Consider the following 20,056-nt stretch of genomic DNA (forward strand, 5'->3'; position numbering starts at 1 on the left):
CAACATGCATATAAATAATTGTAGATATATTTAAAAAGATATTTATTTTTATCCAACAGTTACTCATCATATTGTTAATATTAATGCTATTCATCAAGGGCAATATTATACAAATAACATGATTTTTTAAAATGTATCAATTAAATAACAATAAACGTTCTTGGGTCTGTAGTTCGAATAATCATTCAAAGTAGATGAAATATACATATTATTTTTATGTATATTTTTTTAGGTTGATCAACAATCTGTCAGATTCGAAGAGATCGTGATTCAATTATTTAATTCACGGATTGGAAATTTAGAAGTATATTGATCTTTGAAATATGATTTTGTCAAAATTATCTAGTAGTGAGTCAATAATTTCCATAATATTTAGCTTTTACTAATATACTTTATAAGAATGGCTTAGCTTTGTAGTAGTTTTTGAACTGGTGTAATTTTCATATTTCAAGGACAAGTACTCAGTTCTAACATATTCATTTCAAAATTTCAAGTCGTTCAATTTAATTTACTCGTATCAACTGAAACCGTTCGGTTAAATTACAAAAAAATAATGGCAAACTGGTCATGGAATCAATTTTCTGAGAGTAAGCTCTTGAATGTGGAGCAAAAAATTCTTTCTGGTAAGTGTATTGTACAATTGTTGGATTCAAACACTTCTAGAAATGAAATATATTCCAGTTTTAAAGTCTAAATATGTTACCCGCTTCATCAAAATTAAATGGATAACTGGTACTGATGAAAAAATATGGACTATTTCTTTAAATACCGAATCAAAAAATACTCCATTAGTGCTTCTTCATGGTTTTGCGGCAGGAATTGGTTTTTGGGTACGAAATTTAGATTCCCTATCAAGAGACCGACCAGTATATGCTATGGATTTACTTGGTGAGTATTACCTTCAATTGATGGTCCATTTTTCTTTTAGAATTTTATATGAGATTCTTGTTGAAGAACCGCTATTCTCAAAAATTAATCAGAATAATGACCTTAGGTTTTGGCCGTTCCTCTAGACCTGAATTTAGTACTGATAGTCTTGAAGCTGAACGTCAAATGGTCGAATCCATTGAAGCTTGGAGGAAACAAATGGAATTAGAACAATTCGTTCTTCTGGGTCATAGTATGGGTGGTTATTTGGCTACCTCATATGCTCTTTCTTATCCAGAAAGAGTAAAGCATTTGATTCTAGCTGATCCTTGGGGATTTGAAGATAAATCTGAAGCGACTCCAAGAAATCCCTCATTGAAAATCAAGATTCTTGGTATTGTACTTTATCCATTCACAAATTTGAATCCTTTAGCATCTGTCAGAGCATTAGGACCATTTGGTGAGAAGATTCCATGAAATGTCTACTTTATAAACAAAGATTTTTTTCCTTAGGACCATGGTTGATTCAGAAAATGAGGGGAGATATAATAAACAAATTTGATGATATTATTGAAGATAAAAGTATTATTCCTAATTATATATACTATTGCAATGCACAAAACCCAACGTAAGTGTACAAATAAATGCCTGAATGTTGAAAAATGCTGTAAAATATTTGACGAGATGACACTATGATCAAAAAGTAGCAGAAATGTCTAAATAAAATGGGTTCCCAAATTAATCTTCAGAGTTACAAAAGACTCTTGTTAATATTATTTTTTCAATGTGTTGTTGGCTTCGACATGTCCCAATTAGTTAGAACTATTTGTGGCCGCACCTGACAAGGTTTTTTTACCTCTTAACTACTGCAACTTATTATAACAGACATATTCATATTGCAAATTTTTCTTTACTTTTGTTATTAACATTTTTGACAACTCATTTTTGTCACAATTTCTGTAATTTTCGAATTTTGAGCCGGGAATGCGAAGGGCCTAGAAACATGAAATTTTCAGGTTATATTTGGATCTCGAAGGCTGCGCTTGAATTCGTTAATGATCAAAATTCAAATAGGGGTTCGGCAAATATGGCAGTCCGAAATTTTGTTTCCATGCTCATTTTTTCAAAAATGTATGTTCAATTGAGATGAAAATTTGCATTTACATGTAGAATAGCAATTTCTAGCAAACTGCAAAGTTTCATGTTGTTCACATAACCAGAACCATAACAATTGAAAAGGATATAGAAAAATAAATTTATGAGTCAACAAAATTGACAAACTTGAGATTTTGGATGTGTATATGAGATACAGTAGAAATCCCATTATCCAGACCAGTTGTCGTTATGCATTCGGATAATTGAAAATTTGGAGAGGCGAGAATAGAAAAGAAGCCAAAGAGAGGAAAACCACAACAGACTTGGGATGGGGCAATAATGAGAGAAATACAGAGGAGAGGAAAAAACCTAAAAGAAGCGAAAGAGTTAGCGACTAACAGGGCAGAATGGAAAAAATTCATTAGATCATAGTTTTATTTATTGGAATGTATTTTTATTTAAAATCCAAACTTTTCTTCTTTTATTGATTAAATATTGTTTATTTATTATCATATTAACTCTTTCCATCATTTTCATTATAAATTGGTGTTACGTATATGTGTAACACAATATGTATGTATAACAACGATATTGTTATTTATTTAGTGTGATATAATAAGTATGATTCATCTATTATGAAAACCTGTGTTATTGAATAAGAACATTTGAAATATTTTGGAACATTCATTCATTAATTTTTTTAGAGGTGAAACGGCTTTCCATCATATGATACAAGGCTTTGGTTGGGCAAGGAATCCAATGATTCATAGAATATCTAAACTAAATAAAAAAATACCTATAACTTATATGAATGGATCTTACTCGTGGATGGATGAATATCATAAGATGGCTCCAAGAATAAAAGAAATGAGATCAGGATGTTTTGTAGATATTCAAGTAAGATTCAATATCTAGATCGTAATATGCTTTCTATATCGATTCATATATTATATACTTCTTCTCCTTCATCAGCCTTTATATACTAGAGTGGTGGATTTTAAAAAATCATCAAAAATAAATTATTTGAAGAACTGACAGAAAAATAATTGAAATGCTTGTATTATAGGTCATACACAATGCAGGACATCATATATATGTAGATCAAGCCGATCAATTCAATGATGTGATATTAAGAGCTTGCAGAACTGCAGATAAAGATATAACCATTCAACCTCTCACTCCAAAAAATGGATATCATAATTTAAAAGAAAATGATGAGAGCAGTATTGACTCTATAGATGACGAGGAATGTGAAATTCTAACAGAAAATAATAAATTATGAAATAAGGATAAATTAATTTTATTGTAGAATGGCTCAATAAGTGTTATATATTAAATACAGTATTTTTGATAGTTGTTGCACATTTATATTAATATAGGTATTAGAATTCATAGTGAAGACTCAATAATCTGGATCTTTAAAGTAAAGGGATCAATTCAACATAGTTCACAAGTAATTTAACTAATCTGTAATTATATCCCACTTGGACTACCGTTATCATAAATCAGGCAGAATCCAGATTAACACAGCTTGACGGTATGTATCTTTTGTGTTCATTTTAATAATCTATTATACCCTTAACCTGATGGATGAATACATCCTGAGCTAAATTCAAATGAACTTCATATGTTCGTATATGTTTGCAAAATTTTAACAGAGTAAAAATAATTCATTTAATCAGTTCTGTGAAAATGATATTGAAATAAGATGACACTCACAGTTGAATGTTTCTCAAGCAATAGGATAGAAAAATGCATATAATATTATAAAACAAGTCTAATCAGAAAGGAGAGGAGAGTACATGTCCTACCTCTGCATCATTCTTGTTATCTAATCTAGACCAAATAATTTTGAATACGTCTACCGCCTTCCGTCATAGAATTTTGGAAAGGAATTGCTCAAATGACTGCATCATATTATCTTCATTTAACAAATGTAATTTTATTTATCTTCCTTCCATTGGATATCATCAAAATCTATACCAATACTGGTATATAATATAATCTGAGGAATGCGAAAATTAAATAATATTGAAAAATAAAATAGGAAAGTAGGTATATGTGAAAGTTATATTGACACACGTGGTATAAAAAGTTATCTTTGAAAAAAAAAGAGAAACTAATAACACCTATTGCTGCTATTCATTTATTATCCATATATCGATCTCTTTTTTTCCATAGAATTTCAAGGAATTCAATATATATAATTTTTTTTGATAATTATTTGAACATTTTGATAGTTAACGATAAAATCATGGAGTGGTTCCTGTGCAGTGTAATTTTGGTTTATTTTTTTCAGTTGAAAAAAAATTCCTTTCGCAAAAACAGGTCGACCATTGACTCGATATTAATTATCAGACAAAAAGCCGAGAAATCTAGAGAATTCAACAAGCCAGCTTATATGTGTTTTGTGGATATGACGTTCGACTCTGTGATGTCGTCGATATTCTAAGGGAGAAAGGAGTTAATTCATTATCAATTGAAATTATCCTTGACATAAACCAAAACATAAACATCAGAACTGGACTTCTATCCAGTGATATTAAGATAAATAAAGGTGGAAGACAAGGTGACTCACTAAGCCCTTTCATCTTTAATTTGATTATGGACAGAAAAACTGCCAGGAACAGCGGGATACAAGATGGGGAATGTGTATTTTCATGTTGTCTCCTACGCCGATGACGCCGTATTGATTTCTGACTCAGAAGACGATCTACAGATAATACTTAACGCTTTCAACCAGGAAGCCAAATCATTGAATATGTTCATAAACACAACCAAAACAAAGTGTATGGTAACATCTAAAGTACCCGTAAGATGTAAACTGGAGATTGATGGAAAGATGGTGGAACAGGTAAGAGAGTTCACATACAGCAGACATCACTAGCGATGGAGACCTAAAGCGGGAAGTAAGAAATAAGACAATGAAAGCGTCGAGGATATCAGCTGTCTTCAGGATATTGTATGCCGCAATAAATATCTAACATAGACAGCAAAGTAAGAATATATAAGACAGCCATTCGACCCATCATTACTTATGCTGCGGAGACAAGACCAGATACGACAAGGACAACACAAATGATGAGAACGACAGAGATGAGGATAATAAGAAGAATACATGGAAAGACTTTACTAGACAGGGCGAGAAACGAGGAACTAAGAGAACGAAGTGGGATTCAGGACGTGGCAAAGTTTGTGAGGTAGAGGAGAAAATATTGGAATAAGCACATAGAGAGGTTGCCTGACAACAGACTGGTAAAAGGAGCAAGGCAGAACAAACCCACGGAGAAGAGAACCCAGGAAAGACCACCGAAACGTTGGAAAGAATGCTGGACGTCTACGTCGGAAGAGGCTGGCTAATTATTAACAGGCAGATGCCTGCCTATATGAACTGCCAGTTCATATAAGAAAGAAGAAGAAAAAATTCAACTTATCCCACCTCAAGTTTTCATAGTTTACATTTTGGAATGTGTAAAATTAAATAAATAAATTGAACGGAAACCAAGGAAATAAAATAAAAATCATTAAAACATTTCCAACTTTTATATGAAAAAAATTATTAATTGCCCCAAAGGAAAAATAAATGACAGGAACGAAAAAAAGATTAGAGTTGGAGCCTACAACCAAGGAATACAAAAATAAGGGCAGATTTCATAACATACATCATAGTTTGCATTGTATTAGGTGTACAAGCTATCCTACTTTATCCCACTTTATGCCGTCGAAACGGAATGATTTTATCTCTTTTGAAAACTGAATTTGAATAGTTTCTGCAGGTAATTTGTGATATAACTAATTTGTGAAAATCATTAATGAAACCAATGCACTACTCCCACCCCCAAAACACTTATAATATTGAATGTAATGAATCTATTTGAATGCTCAAAGAAACCTCCCTCAATAAACCTGTATGGTTGTGATTATAATAATCATCTATGTATTTCAATGAATAAAAAACTACGTTATGTATGCAACCGAAATTACTTTAATACTCAAGAGAACAGAGATACTCTGAAAGAAAGTTTGAGTGAATATGGTGATTTTACAGGAATTGACCATTTATAATTTGTACATCGATATTCCTTTGCCTCAAGAATTTAAACTGGATGGTCAAAACAAGCCAATATAGAGAAACCAGCAACATTCCACACAGAGTGTCCGGAGGTGATTGCCTAAGGCTGACCTATATAGATAAGGTTTCGGTTGTCGAAGACAATTCACATTCGTTTCTAGATTCGAACTTTTCTACTCTAATTTATACAAAAAGGAGGAGAGCGGGGCTAAAGCCATCTATTCAGAACATACCAATCGGAGCTTTCAGGATGAAAAGCGACAAGTAGAGGGAACAAACTCCCCTTGTCCTCGTCCACCTTTACCTAGGGAAGAAAGTCGTTTTTACGACAATAAAGGCAGAAACATACTTAGTCGACGCAACGTTACACACGAAAATTTGGAGCACAGGTTTCCCTGTAAGAGGAAACCACAATGTGTGGACCACCAAGACTACTGAGAAGGCTCGAAAATATGAGTGTCCGGGGCTCTGCATTGAAATTATTTACATCATATCTATAGGATTGGTATCAGATTGTGAACCTGGAAGGACCAGTTGCGGACCACTATTAAAAAAATATGGTATACTTACCGTCCCAAGTTGTTATGTGTTAGAATGCTACCTTTATGTATATGTATACGCGAACGATAAAGTTCAGAAATTAAGTACATAACTCCAAAGCATATGCTACAAACCACTTAGAATACTCACATTTATAATGGGATGAGATTCTACAATAGATCATCTGAGCAGATCACTTTATTGGATGCTAAATTCATGAAGAAGATCAAGTCCTTCCTTAAAGAGCGAGCTGCGTACACGATGAACGACCTATTGACTTTTACTCTATTTTAATGTGGTTGTGTTGTTTTGAATATTTCTTAGTGTTGTTCGTGTTCTAAATTAATTTATTGCAGATATTGGCTTTCATATAATTATAGGCCCTAAAGAATAGAAGGGAACATACTATAGCACTAGTTGACGCTAACCGACGGCTGCCGATGTGAAGGATTCAGATTTTCGCCGAGGTCATTCACGCATGAATACTCGATAAATCTATCGGCATTATCTGTTTTCCGTAATAATTGGACAAGAGTATAGAATTCAGCACATTACCCATATTCAGAAAGTTTTCTTATATCTATGATAATATTTCCTGTGAGGAGATTATGGTATAGTATATCCAAAGTCACTTGAACTAGTCCATAAAAACGCTTGGCCATAGATGTCCCTTTGAAGTGGATAACGCGATCCGCTAAATATCAGGGTTTATTTGAAAGTATTGTTAGGCAATAAATTCACTGCCCCCAATAGAATTTCTGGAAACTTGGACAACCCTTGTATAATTGAAATATTCAGCTTCCTCCAAGTGACTTTGGATATACTATAACATATAGCTATTGCTGATTCTTCAAACTCTTCATCAGAAGAACAACTGTACATTTTGATTAATGTGTACTCATAATAATTTGAAGAATCCGTATAATTTTTATTAGTTTCTATTTTTTCTCTTAATGTTAAATGAATGTACTCTGAACTTAAAATTTCTCCGATTAGGCACATAGCAGGTAGGTAATCATGCCTAGGCTAATGTGGTGGATCTTGAAATTCATTCATTATTAATATTGTAAATGTTTTGATTGATCTGTAATCTAATTTGAAGAAAATAAATTGAAATGAATTGAATTATTTTCACTTTGTGCCGCGAGACGAACTGAGTGAATTGATGCGTCGACCGGGGCTTCAAGCGGAAACAAAGGTACTTAGTAGACGCAACGTTATTCAACAAACAAAATAAGCTCGGCCCAACGTTGGCGAAATGCTTACATACCGGTCCATTTGTGTCGGCTTGCCTACATTTACACTATTTAGAGCCGGCATATTGAATGGAGTGTCCGATCGGCCGACAGCAGCCCGACGGACTGATAACCGATATATCGCCTAGTCTGGAAACCGCAGTGCCAGCGCCCCAATCGTCTTGTGTGAAAGATCTCTATCTCAGATGTAGTTCACTATTTCAATTGGACCGGCCGATTTTTTACCGACCCGACCGTCCAAATTCCAATAGTGAATATTATAGTTTATCCAAAGTCACTTGAACGCTTGGCCAGATGTCCATTGAAGTGGATATCACAATCCGCTAAATACCGGGGTTTATTTGAAAGTATTATAAGGCAATGAATTCACAGTCCCCAAAGGAATTTCTGGAAACATGAACAACCGTTGTACCTTGTATAATTGAAATATTCTGGTGTCCTCCAAGTGACTTTGGATCCTACTATACCATCATAACATACAATTTCATATCTACAAAGAATTTCTTTTTATGAAAAAAATTAAAGGGGCAACCAATTTTTGGTTATCCATGATGATTAATATTCTGCAAAAAAAATGAATATTTCCATTTGAAAAAAATTATTTGACCTTAAAATGACCTTGCAATTAAACTCCAAAGTCACATTCAATGTCTGTCTTCGATGTAATCCTGAAAACTAAGAAACTTTCATTTGAAACATTTTCTAATCAAATGTTTTTCCAAGGAGTTATTTGATCGTTTGAAATGGGTTATATTAAATTTTCCTTCTAGACAAAATTGTCGATATGGATGATAAATTGCATTTATTTGAAGAAAGAACTGATTAAAAGGATTTCATGTTTATTATCCCTTATTTTCACTTTGTACCGCGAGGCGAACAGTAAAGTAAATTGATGCTTCGACGTCTGCGTCAAAGTGGAAACACTACTGAGAAGCCCTCGAACAGTGCCATAGATGTCAGAATTTCGGGCATGCTGCCAACATATGAAATGCACCGAGAAATGCGTTGCCTGCACAGAGGCCGATAATAGGTCACGAAATGTCCCATAGATAAAAAGATCATGCCGAAATGCGCGATTTGAAATATCCCCCATCCGGCCAATTACAAGATATGTCCCAACCTCTCTCCAAGGAAAACCAAACCGGCCGTCTCCTAAATGGAGCAGACCAAACCCGTTTCTGCCCCCACAAAGACGTTTACCCCGAAGGAGAAGATAAACCGAAAAGACTTTGAAGAAAAAGAATCCAATAGCGGTTAATAAACCCCCAAAATGGCAAAAAGTTAAAAAACTCATGGCCACATTTCAGATCATGATGACCCAAATTATTAAATTTATACCAGGGTGAAAACTACTCAAGGAGGACTTGTGGCGTGTTTCCGAACCCAGAACACCGACCATGATGGCCGGAGATCTGAACGCTAAGCATTCATCATGGTATAGCAGAACTACCAACCATGAAAAATTCTTTACCATTTTGCGGACAACATGTTGGCCGCGACGAATTCGATGAGAATCCACCGAAAATAAGTTATAGACCAATTGGCAGATTTTCAAGAACAAAATAACGACAAATATATGAGTCCGATTAAGCTTATTTCTGACCCCAAGGAACTGGACCCAGCCGTCGAGTTGTTCACGAAACATTGAATGCTTCGGTTCGAGTATCTTCTTGTCGAATACATCAAGGAGCTAATCGGAAAGAAGTATGGAACGAGGCGTAGAACTGTGAACTTACTCCGCCGAAGGATCAATACACTCAATACTAAAGTCAAGGAGGCTCCCAAAAAGGTCTGAAATGATCGCTGGAAAGGGAAACTATTCTCTATTTCCAAAGAAGACAACAGCGCTTGGCAAATCCTTGCGCTCAGATAGGGAACTAACCCAGCTGATTCACGCTCTATAAGGAATGGTATCTAACGAAAAAAAGCCCCATAGCACTTTATGCTGAAGATGCCGCAATTCTTGCCAGTTCGTGATGTCCCAAAATGGCAACAAAGTACCTGCTAGAAGCCATCTCAAGATTTTAATGAGAATTGAAGTGAACCCTGATAAGAGTCGGACTGTTCTCCTCAGCCAAAAGACGAAATACCCCCACGGGCACGTCGTAATATTTGCTAGTAGAATCGAATGGAAAAACAAGGCCAAGTATCTGGGAGTGATACTTGACAAAAAGCTTACATGGAAACAACACGTCCTATCAGCTTTGACAATGGTTAAGACAACAGCGGTGTCGTTGCAACAACTACTTAGCAAAATGGCACTTTCCAACAAGCTTCTTCTTTACATTCGTCCGGTCACAACTTTGTCATGCCCGTTTTAGGGCTACGCTGCAAAATCCCATTTGCAGAGAGAAGGAAGGTTTGTGATTACAAGTGGTTTTTACCGTGTCAGCTAGAGCTCGGCGCATTAAAGCCTCACGCCTTTGCTATGACTGGAACATGCCAGAACCAAACTGTCAAGTTAAACGTAAACAAACCAGCGTTCAACAGCTATCTTTATGCGGAGTAACGGTCTTTTTCCTCTCTCACACCTGTAAGGGCTCGCGCCTCGCAAATTCCGGGGGTGCGTCAAGGGAAAGAGGAAGATAACACGAGGGCTTAACGCGTTTACTGGAACAGTAGAAATGCGGACTAGTACGGTTCGGAGCTGTACCGAGGAACTCAAGACGGTGACTTGAGAGCACTTTACGATGAAAAAACCACGAGGAAGTGTGTGTAATGACAAATATCGACTGGCACAGAGACTATGTTATTAGTTATTACACGAATCAGGAATACTTGTTATTGGCATATTGATAATAATTATTTCAACCGTTTCAACCATTATTCCACCAGAGGAAAATAACACTGCGATGAAGCAGTAAAAGAGATTGAAGTCCAAAGTCTGTTCGGGGCGACAACCACCGCACTCAAATCTCAAACTTTCTCAATTATATTCAATAGATCATAATCTAACCTAACTTTTTTTTTAATGGAGGGAAATCCACCTTATGGACATCCAACAAATCTCGACAAATGTAAAACACCTGTCGGCATCTGCTGGGTAGAGTGAGGGTCTCCTACAGGGCATACTCACTAAAAACCTCCATTACACCTCCGCCGAACGCGTAGAGAAAGGTTCCAAGGACGCCAACCTTCCTCATACGCCTTCAGCCTCAGTGCGGCTGGCTCACCAAGGTACTCTACGGCGGAATGTCCTTGTTTCACGCTGTCCTGCCCTAAGGAGTGTGGGATAGGGCAGAAGCAATTCGTTGAAGTTGGTAGAGTCATTCAACAGGTAGCCTGAAAAGCGTGAGGCAACTACCCATCAATGATCTCCCTCGTTCCGTGGTTTCCCCCATTGCTCTGATTACGGAACTCAAGCCTGAGGTGGTTCCCCGCAGGGACTTGGTCGGCAAGCCTCCTCCCTTCGAACTTTATCTTCCACGAGGAGACGCCTCTTGGTCCTGGTCTTGCGAACTTGCACAACTGACAACAAACCCTAAGTCCTCACAGCATAGGATCAGCCTCAGTTTGTGCAGGGAAGTTATAAGGATGGGGGTTTGTAGAGGGAGTTAAGTAGTTTTAACTGTGAGCGGTGGGGTTGAGCAGAGTACTAACATACTTTCTGTTATTGCCACGCCTCATTTTCTGGTCAGTCTTAGTTTCACTGTCTACTTTACAGCAGGCAGTTACTACAAGCCCTCCTACCACGACAAGGTGCTGACCTCGGAAGAGAACCTAACCTAACCTGCTTCGCATATACGGACCGCTTGCCGCTTGTCATTGGTCAAATTTTTCCTTGACAGAAGTTTGGAGGTCATGAGCTAAACAATGATCGTTGGTTGACCAATACAGTCATCTATTGGTCAACCAATAGATGCGGTTGACATCTGCGCTGCGGACGGCCAATCACAGTCAGAAAGCACTTCAACTGCGAGCAGTAACGGTAACGTTAAGTTAATAAATCCATACGATTATCCAGAGTGGCCAATCACAATGTCAAAGAGCATTTTCATTATATATATTTTATGCACAGCACTACGTCCAGGTTATATATCCATGGTAGTCCAGTGAGTAAAGTGAGTTCATCCCCCTGTAAGATCGAGTGTCAGTGTATGAGTAGGCTATACTCTAGCTAGGATATGGTCCGTATATCACCTTGGTTAATAAGTTGGTGGCCCATATAGGTACATCAAATTCCTCAAAAAGCGGTGACTATTTCCTCAGTTCAGGCAGTTATTGGTCACGATCCTGTTTTTATTCTGGTTAGATTCTGCAACCACGCCCACTCGTCGTGGCAGTTGTCATTTTTTTCTTCAGATTATCGTTTATGAGCATTTTCCATGACAGCTATTAATAACTTCAAGTTGTTCAAAACTTAAAAGAGATTAAACATTTATAACCTCCAAAATTCTGTCAAAGAAAAATTTGGTTAACCAATGACAAGTGTCAAGCGGTACGAAGCAGGTTACCTGAAAACCACTAGTAACTAGTAACCGTTCTGAAATTCTCGGTGATATACGGACATACCCTAGGTATAAAATTTTTGGACAAATTCTATAAATATAATAATCATAGAAATACAATTTTGTCTATGACAATAATAATAAAATGGCTATTTTGATTAATAATATTAAACCCGATTTCTTGAAGGGTATGAAAAATTTAACACTATTCATGCAAATAAAAAGCAATTCATATAATTTCAAAAAAATCTTTGTACTGAGTAATTATTCAATTTTTAGGTAAATTATTCACTGGCATTTTAACAGCAATGGCTGCAACAGCAGTAGATTACAAGGAAGCAAAAACTATTTATGAGTTCACAGCTAATAATATCAAGGGAGAACCTGTATTGTTGGATGAATACAAAGGACATGTATGCTTAATTGTAAATGTTGCATCAAAATGTGGTTATACCGACAATCATTACACAGAGTTGAATGAGTTGTACGATAAATACAGTGAATCTAAAGGTTTACGTATATTGGCATTTCCATGTAACCAGTTTGGGTCACAAGAACCAGGTAATCCTGATGAAATTTGTGAATTTGCGAAAAAAAGAAAGGTAAACTTTGATATGTTTGATAAAGTTGATGTAAACGGTAGTAATGCTCATCCACTTTGGAAATTTTTGAAACACAAACAAGGTGGTCTACTGATTGATAGTATAAAGTGGAATTTCACCAAATTCATTGTGGACAAGAATGGTTTACCAGTTGAAAGACATGGACCAAGTACAAATCCTAAAAAATTGGAAAAAGAACTAGAAAAATACTGGTGAATATAATTGAAATACACAGCTATATAGTTCATACCACATGAAGATAATTCTGAATTATTCACAAACAATAACAATGTATAATGGTTTATTATGTGTAGATATTATTTATATTGTTAATAAAAAAAGATTTAACAATTAAACTCTGAGCAAATCATTGCAGCAAGCAAATAGGATAATATAAAAGGAAATATTAAGGCCAACTATAAAACAATGTAACCTACGATCATTCTATATGCTTTCTATAGATATCATTTGCTTCATAATGATTAATATTCTTAAATATTGAAGGACCAATAAATGATATATTCACAGTACAGAACTGCAGAAAATAAATATGAATTAATGTTAGTTTAACCCTCAGAGTAATAAACATAATTTATTACTCTATGATATAACCGATGAAAAGAAATGTCAATTTTCAACTTTAAATTTATACAATGAAATACAGATATTGGATTCGCGCATAGGCTATTGACAGGGCAACATATTTGGGTTTTGTGGAGATTGAAACCGGATATTTTTCCTTGATTGTGCCGTTGTGATCTGTTTTTCTTTCCGGTGAGTTATTTACCTTCCTTTATATAGTGCTGAGCTTTATTTTGCTACGATCCTAGGGGTCGTATTTTCCTTATAACCTCTTCTCTTTTTTTCTGTTTTTTTTTTTTCAGTAGTTTTAAGATAAGCTCGTTATACTAATCTCTTTTTTTTCGCAAACATGGATGAAACGGATCCCGAGGCTTGGCCTCGGGTTCTGTCTGCATTATCCCCCAGGGCTAACCTGGCCTTTTCTCAGCTGAATAAAGAAATCTGGAATTCCATTAATGTTAGTTTGTTAAAGGAAGAATTAACAACTGTCAGGGTTGAAGCCCTTCGACGTGACAAATCCGATCTAGTTAACAAAATAGACGAAGTTCTTAATAAAATAAGTGAAGGTACCCCAAAAATTCGCAAAACTCACTGCTTCTACTCTTGTAAGGACAAAGGTCCTTTCGAGGTAGTGATCGAAAGTTCTAGTAATGAAATCAAAGATTTAAATCCTCTTAATATAGGGAAAATCATCTACAATAATTCTAATTACAGTGACTTCAATATTCTCAATATAAATCGTAAAGGCCTGAGAAGGGTCGGAGTTAGATTTGCTTCCGCTGATCAAGCCAACAACTTCGTTAAATACAATGATTTTAACCCAACAGTTTTTGAAGTTTACATTCCTGGGAGGTTTGTCACTGTGATGGGAATTGTTCGGGATGTGGGACAAGATATTTCTGATGAAGAAATTATCTCAATGGGTAAGGGTGTAAATCCAGGTGTTCAAGTTATAAGGGTGAGACGGTTTAATAGAAGAAAGACTACAGAAAATGGTATCAGTTACGTAAAAACTAATACTTGTGTTATTACTTTTGAGGGTACCACTCTACCCAAATTCTTCGAACTATACTCAATCAGGTTGCCTGTAGAACTTTATATCCCTCCAGTAGTACAGTGTAACAAATGCTGGCGTTACGGGCATGTGAGAAATTTATGTAGGGGTAAATTTAGATGTTCTAAATGTGGTTCTCATCACGATGATGAGAAACCATGCGATTCTGAACCTAAATGCATTTTTTGTCAACAGGATCATTTAGCTTCCGATAGAAAATGCCCGGAATACTTGCGTCAAACTAAAATGAGAGAAATTATGGCGTTACACAATGTGTCATTATATGAAGCAGATAAAGCTTGTAAGAGACAGGTTGCCCCCTCCCCTTCCGATTTTCCTTCTTTTCATAAGAAATCCTTTGAAAGGAGTCCGGTTTCCTCCGGGCGAGTCGACCTCTCCTACGCCAATATTGCTGCTCGTCCCAAATCCCCTTCAGTTCAGAACTCTCAACCCAACAATCCCAGACAACGTCCCAAGAGGAAAGCTGCGTCTCAGCTAGGATATGATAAGGAGGCTCATAATGCTTGCTTATTCGATCAAAGACCTTCTTTTGCTTCTGAATGTATTTCTTCCTCCCATCAGGAGGCTGGCCCTAGCAAATTCTCCTCATCCTCCCCAATCAAATCAAAAGGTTTTTCTCAACTTCAATCCTTTTCTCAGGCTAGTTCATACGACTACAGCCAGAACGAACAGTTTACATTAAAAGATAACTCGATTTACCCTAGACAAATAATCACATATAACGAGGACTACCTGCAATACGGTGCGTCCTCGTTGTCTTAAGTTGATTTATACATATTTTAGTGTTTTTTTTTATTTACTTATAGACCTTTTCCGGTTCAATTTTCCTTTTTTTGTTTTTTCTTTAAGTTTACATTTAGATTTTTTTTCATAATCCCTTTAATGGAAATTAAAGTTCTTCAGTGGAACATTAGATCTTTCGTATCGAACTTTAATGATCTGAAGATCCTTATTAAGGAATTGAATCCGGATATAATAGCTTTAAGTGAGACACCTGTTTCTTTCCTGCGATGGAAACAGATACAACGTGGAAATATTATATGAGGGGTTATCCTCACTTGGTCTTAGTTTGCCCATTAACATCTATGAGGCTATCTTCTCCCATAGAGAAGAGATAACGAGCTTATTTTTGGAATTTCTTAGATGCTCGAATTTGCATGTATAGCTTGTAGATTTTGGAGTCATATAGTACGTTAACAGTTCAGCATTATAATGTCCTTTATCCTTTCAGATTTTTCCTAGTGTTTGTGTTTCATCCTGTGTTCTCCACGGGGTTAAGCTACAAGTCAGCCTATTTGTCAAGTTGAACAATCTAAACGTTTACAATAATCCGTATTCAAAGTCTCAGTCCGGTATAGATTAGTTCTAGACTCCTACAGCCCTGGGAACCGGATTGACAATTCACCGTCCACAAAGAGATTGGAAGCATAGCCTGCGGGCTGTTCCATGGTGCTAAGTATCCTTAGTTTGGGGGCTGCTAACGAGGAAGCTATAGCATTGAGATAAAGAAGAAGAAGAAGAAGAAATACAGATATTCTATAGACTTTCCATATAGATAACTTTAGTTTAAAAAAATACTTAAATATTGGCTGATCTTATAGTAGTTGCACATAGCATACAGAATCATTCTTCAAACTTCAAATTTATAACTTAGGTGTATTGTTCCTTTCTATTTTAATAATAGTTTATTAATCCAAATAAGTGCATGAAGTCATGAGTCATAAAGATAATCATTTACACAAGAATAACATTTTTGAACTTCAGTCTTCAGTAACTTTCTTAAATCTATTTACACTAAGAGATCCCATATAATTTGCCATATGGTTACAATTTGATACAATGGGGATTTTTCAAATATATTGGTTTTATGCTTAGGGTTAAATAATGTTCCCTAATTTCTTGTATGGTAAACATGAAAACTAGATAGGTTTTTTATTTTATTTTGGTTCTCTTTAGTGTAGGCAAGACACTTGAGAATGAAATTAGAAGGAAATGTAAGGATGCCATTTTCCAAGAATAAAGTCTTGCAAGAAGTGCGTGGACCCCCAGGGGTTAAGTTGTTTGTAAAAAACATCAATATACAAACCCCATCCCAAATTTTTGTCAATATGGATGCCCAGAAATTTAGTTCAAATGAATGCTTTCAGTTTTTTCAACATTAACATGAGACACCACGTTATGAAGTATTTCAGCAAAAACTATCACAACCTTTGCAGCCCTAGAAAAATGTGGGTGCTAAGTCACCTACTGCAGTGTCATCAGCAAATAGGGCCAATTTGATTTCATTTACCGATGATTGTATGCCCTGATAGATACATAAGTTCATTACCATAGGTCCATAGCTTTTAAATTTACTGGTAGGTCAAATAGTAAAAACAGAAGTAGCCCCAAAACAGATCCTTGAGGCACTCCCATATTTAAGTCCGCACCAGCATAGGCCGCCAATTGGCCGAGAAGTACAGGGTGGGCAAATAAGCGAGGTAAGCGGCTATATCTCAGGATCCAATCATCGTAGAGACTTGCGGTAAAAAATTTTACCACTAAAGTAAACAAAAGAATACACTGGAAATTGTTTTGAAGTTCATACCTCCACCGCTAGGGGGCGTAATAGCTATCGTCGAGTAGAAAAATGGATTTTACTCGAAAAATTTTCATATTAAGTTGGAAAAAAATATCATCACTGTAAATCTTGGAAAATTCTCTATCTGTTTGAATTGTCACTTTGGATTTTGCGACATCAAATATGGCTGGGGGAAAGATAGAAATCTGACTGATTGAAATGTCTGTAACTTCAGTTTGGCTCAACATTTTTGAGCAAGTTAGATCTTATTTGAGAGACAACATCTTGTTGATTGAGGAAAAAATATACTCATGATGAATTTGATTCAGCTGCTTCCGATAGGGAGCGCTAAGTCAGAAGTTCATTGTTTTGTTCATTTTTCTCTGAAATTTCAAATGTAATGATAGGATTTTCTTACCAGAAACAAAAATTTCATTGAATTTGCATGAAAAAACCTGAAGGTCGCAAAGCGATAATTTCAGGCGTTCTGAAGTTATGGCCGAAAGAAGATATTCTTCAACTGATGCACTGCGAAAAACCAAATTTATTCTTCAAATTCTAACCGAAACAGAAATCCCGTCAAATTTGTATGAAAAAACCAAAAGGTCGCAAAGCGATAGCTTTAGGGGTTCTGTAGTTATGGATGAAAAAAGATATTCTTCAACTGATGCACTGAAAAACTAAATTGTGTCTTCTTTCGGCCATAACTACAGAACGCCTGAAGCTATCGCTTTGCGATCTTTTGGTTTTTTCATACAAATTTGATGGGATTTCTGTTTCGGTTAGAATTTGAAGAATAAATTTGGTTTTTCGCAGTGCATCAGTTGAAGAATATCTTCTTTCGGCCAAAACTTCAGAACGCCTGAAATTATCGCTTTGCGACCTTCAGGTTTTTTCATGCAATTTCAATGAAATTTTTGATTCTGTTAAGAAAATCCTATCATTACATTTGAAATTTCGTAGTAAAATGAACAAAACTATGAACTTCTGACTTAGCGCCCCCTATCGAAAGCAGCAAAAACAAATTCATCATGAGTATATTTTGTCCTCAATCAACAAGATATTATCTTTCAGACGAGATCTAATTTGCTCAAAAATGATGAGGCAAACTGAAGTTACAGGCGTTTCAATCAGTCAGATTTCTCCCTTTCACCTACCCTTATTTGATGTCGTACAATCAAAAGTGACAATTCAAACAGATAGAGAATTTTCCAAGGTTTACAGTGATGATATTTTTTTTCCTACTTAATATGAAACATTTTCGAGTAAAATCCATTTTTCTACTCGACGATAGCTATTACGCCCCCTAGCGGTGGAGGTATGAACTTCAAAATAATTTCCAGTGTTTTCTTTTGTTTACTTTAGTGGTAAAATTTTTTACCGCAAGTCTCTACGATGAGTGGTTCCTGAGATATAGCCGCTTACCTCGCTTATTTGCCCACCCTGTACAAATGCATCATTCTTCAATTTTTCAAATTTACAACTGTCATGAAAAAGCAGTTGAAAAAATCACATCAGTTCAGGTACCTGATTCTTATTAGAACAAGCAGGTTTTTGTTCTAAACGATCCACACTCGACAATTTAATATATATCGAATCTGAAATCCATGAAGCGATTGCAACTGGAATGAATTGTTTGAGCGTGTTTTTTATGTTAACAAGGCCTACGTTATGACTTGTAGACCCAATATATTAAATAACTTACAGAAATGGGGAATTTCGGGAAATATATATCACTTCAACGAAAATTTTCTCGGCAATAGATCATTCCGAGTCGAAAGTAAACGGTCAATTATCGAACGAAAAAATTCAAACAAATGGCACGCTACAAGGCTCTGTAATTAGCGTTTCACTTTTCTTGATAGCAATCAACGATATTCTGCATGATATTGACTCCTCGGTTAAAGCCAGACTTTATGCTAATGAACTAGAAAAATGGTCTAATTCATCTGGATATCTGTTCAATTCAATCAAAACAAAAAGTACCTATCATATTTTCCAAGAAACCCAAAATACTGCCTTCTGCATTGAAAATATACGGTGAGCCTATTGAACAAGTACAACTAATATAGTTTCTGGGAATGACATTAGATTCTAAGCTCAATTGGAATCTGCATTTGAAATATCTGATACTCAAATGTTAAAACGGACTGAACCTCTTAAAATATTTGTCACATCGCTCTTGGGGAGCTGACCAGAAAACCCAATTGAATATATATAAATCTTTGATACTGTCAAAAATAGACTATGGATCCCAGGCGTACGGATCTGCTAACGGTTCACTGATAAAAGCAGTCCAGGTATTCCAAAATACATCTTTGAGAACAGCCACAAGAGCTCACCGAACGAGTCCAGTAGAAAGTTTACACGCCTTAACTGGAGAACTATCCCTAGAAAAAAGAAGACAATACCTGGACTTGACCTATACAATATACATCCTCTCAAAACGCGAACAAATCTTATCCAGCTCCCAATCATACCGACATGGAACGGTTCAACGACTTATTCAATAAAAAAAAAATAGTATCTTTCCCCTTTTATCAGCGAATAAAAATGCATAAGGAAAAATTAAATCTGGAGTTTCCGCAAACCATAGAAGATGAACAAATGAAAACTCCATCCTGGATAATGGAAGCTCCAAGTTACAATTTCGACTTATTGATAAACGATAAGGAAACACCACCGAGCATAATCTTAACTGCTTTCCGGGAAATTCTTGATAAGTATGCAGACTTTCAGCATATATATATATATATATATATATATATATATATATATATATATATATATATATATATATATATATATATATATACTTATGCGACCAAGAGTGAAGCTGGAGTGGCTACAGCATCTATAACCCCAAACAGATCAATATGCTGCAAATTAAATCCACATTACACCATATTTTATCGGCAGAATGTTACGCCATCCTTAAAGCCTTGGAATATGCCGAACA

The 20,056-nt window shown here is 35.7% G+C and overlaps 2 protein-coding genes across 4 annotated transcripts; both read left to right on the forward strand.

Annotated features, from left to right (window-relative positions):
* The first annotated feature begins 232 nt into the window (after nt 1-232).
* LOC123671115 ((Lyso)-N-acylphosphatidylethanolamine lipase-like) lies at nt 233-3,315 on the forward strand. Its single transcript, XM_045604802.1, has 6 exons — nt 233-623; nt 682-888; nt 995-1,327; nt 1,381-1,495; nt 2,667-2,859; nt 3,029-3,315. The coding sequence occupies exons 1-6, from the start codon at nt 554-556 to the stop codon at nt 3,242-3,244; spliced, it is 1,134 nt and encodes a 377-aa protein (XP_045460758.1). The 5' UTR covers nt 233-553; the 3' UTR covers nt 3,245-3,315.
* An 8,420-nt stretch (nt 3,316-11,735) lies between these two features.
* Nucleotides 11,736-13,236, forward strand: LOC123671117 (probable phospholipid hydroperoxide glutathione peroxidase). Of its 3 annotated transcripts, none has more exons than XM_045604807.1 (2): nt 11,736-11,891; nt 12,558-13,236. In XM_045604807.1, exon 2 carries the CDS (start codon nt 12,587-12,589, stop codon nt 13,094-13,096), a length of 510 nt encoding a protein of 169 aa, XP_045460763.1. In that variant the 5' UTR covers nt 11,736-11,891; nt 12,558-12,586; the 3' UTR covers nt 13,097-13,236. The 3 variants fall into 3 exon arrangements, with proteins under 3 accessions (XP_045460763.1, XP_045460760.1, XP_045460762.1); XM_045604804.1 differs by lacking the exon at nt 11,736-11,891 and adding an exon at nt 12,179-12,466; XM_045604806.1 differs by lacking the exon at nt 11,736-11,891 and adding an exon at nt 12,186-12,347.
* Nucleotides 13,237-20,056: the final 6,820 nt, after the last annotated feature.

Source organism: Harmonia axyridis, chromosome 1 (assembly GCF_914767665.1).
Source record: "Harmonia axyridis chromosome 1, icHarAxyr1.1, whole genome shotgun sequence".
NCBI lineage: Eukaryota > Metazoa > Arthropoda > Insecta > Coleoptera > Coccinellidae > Harmonia > Harmonia axyridis.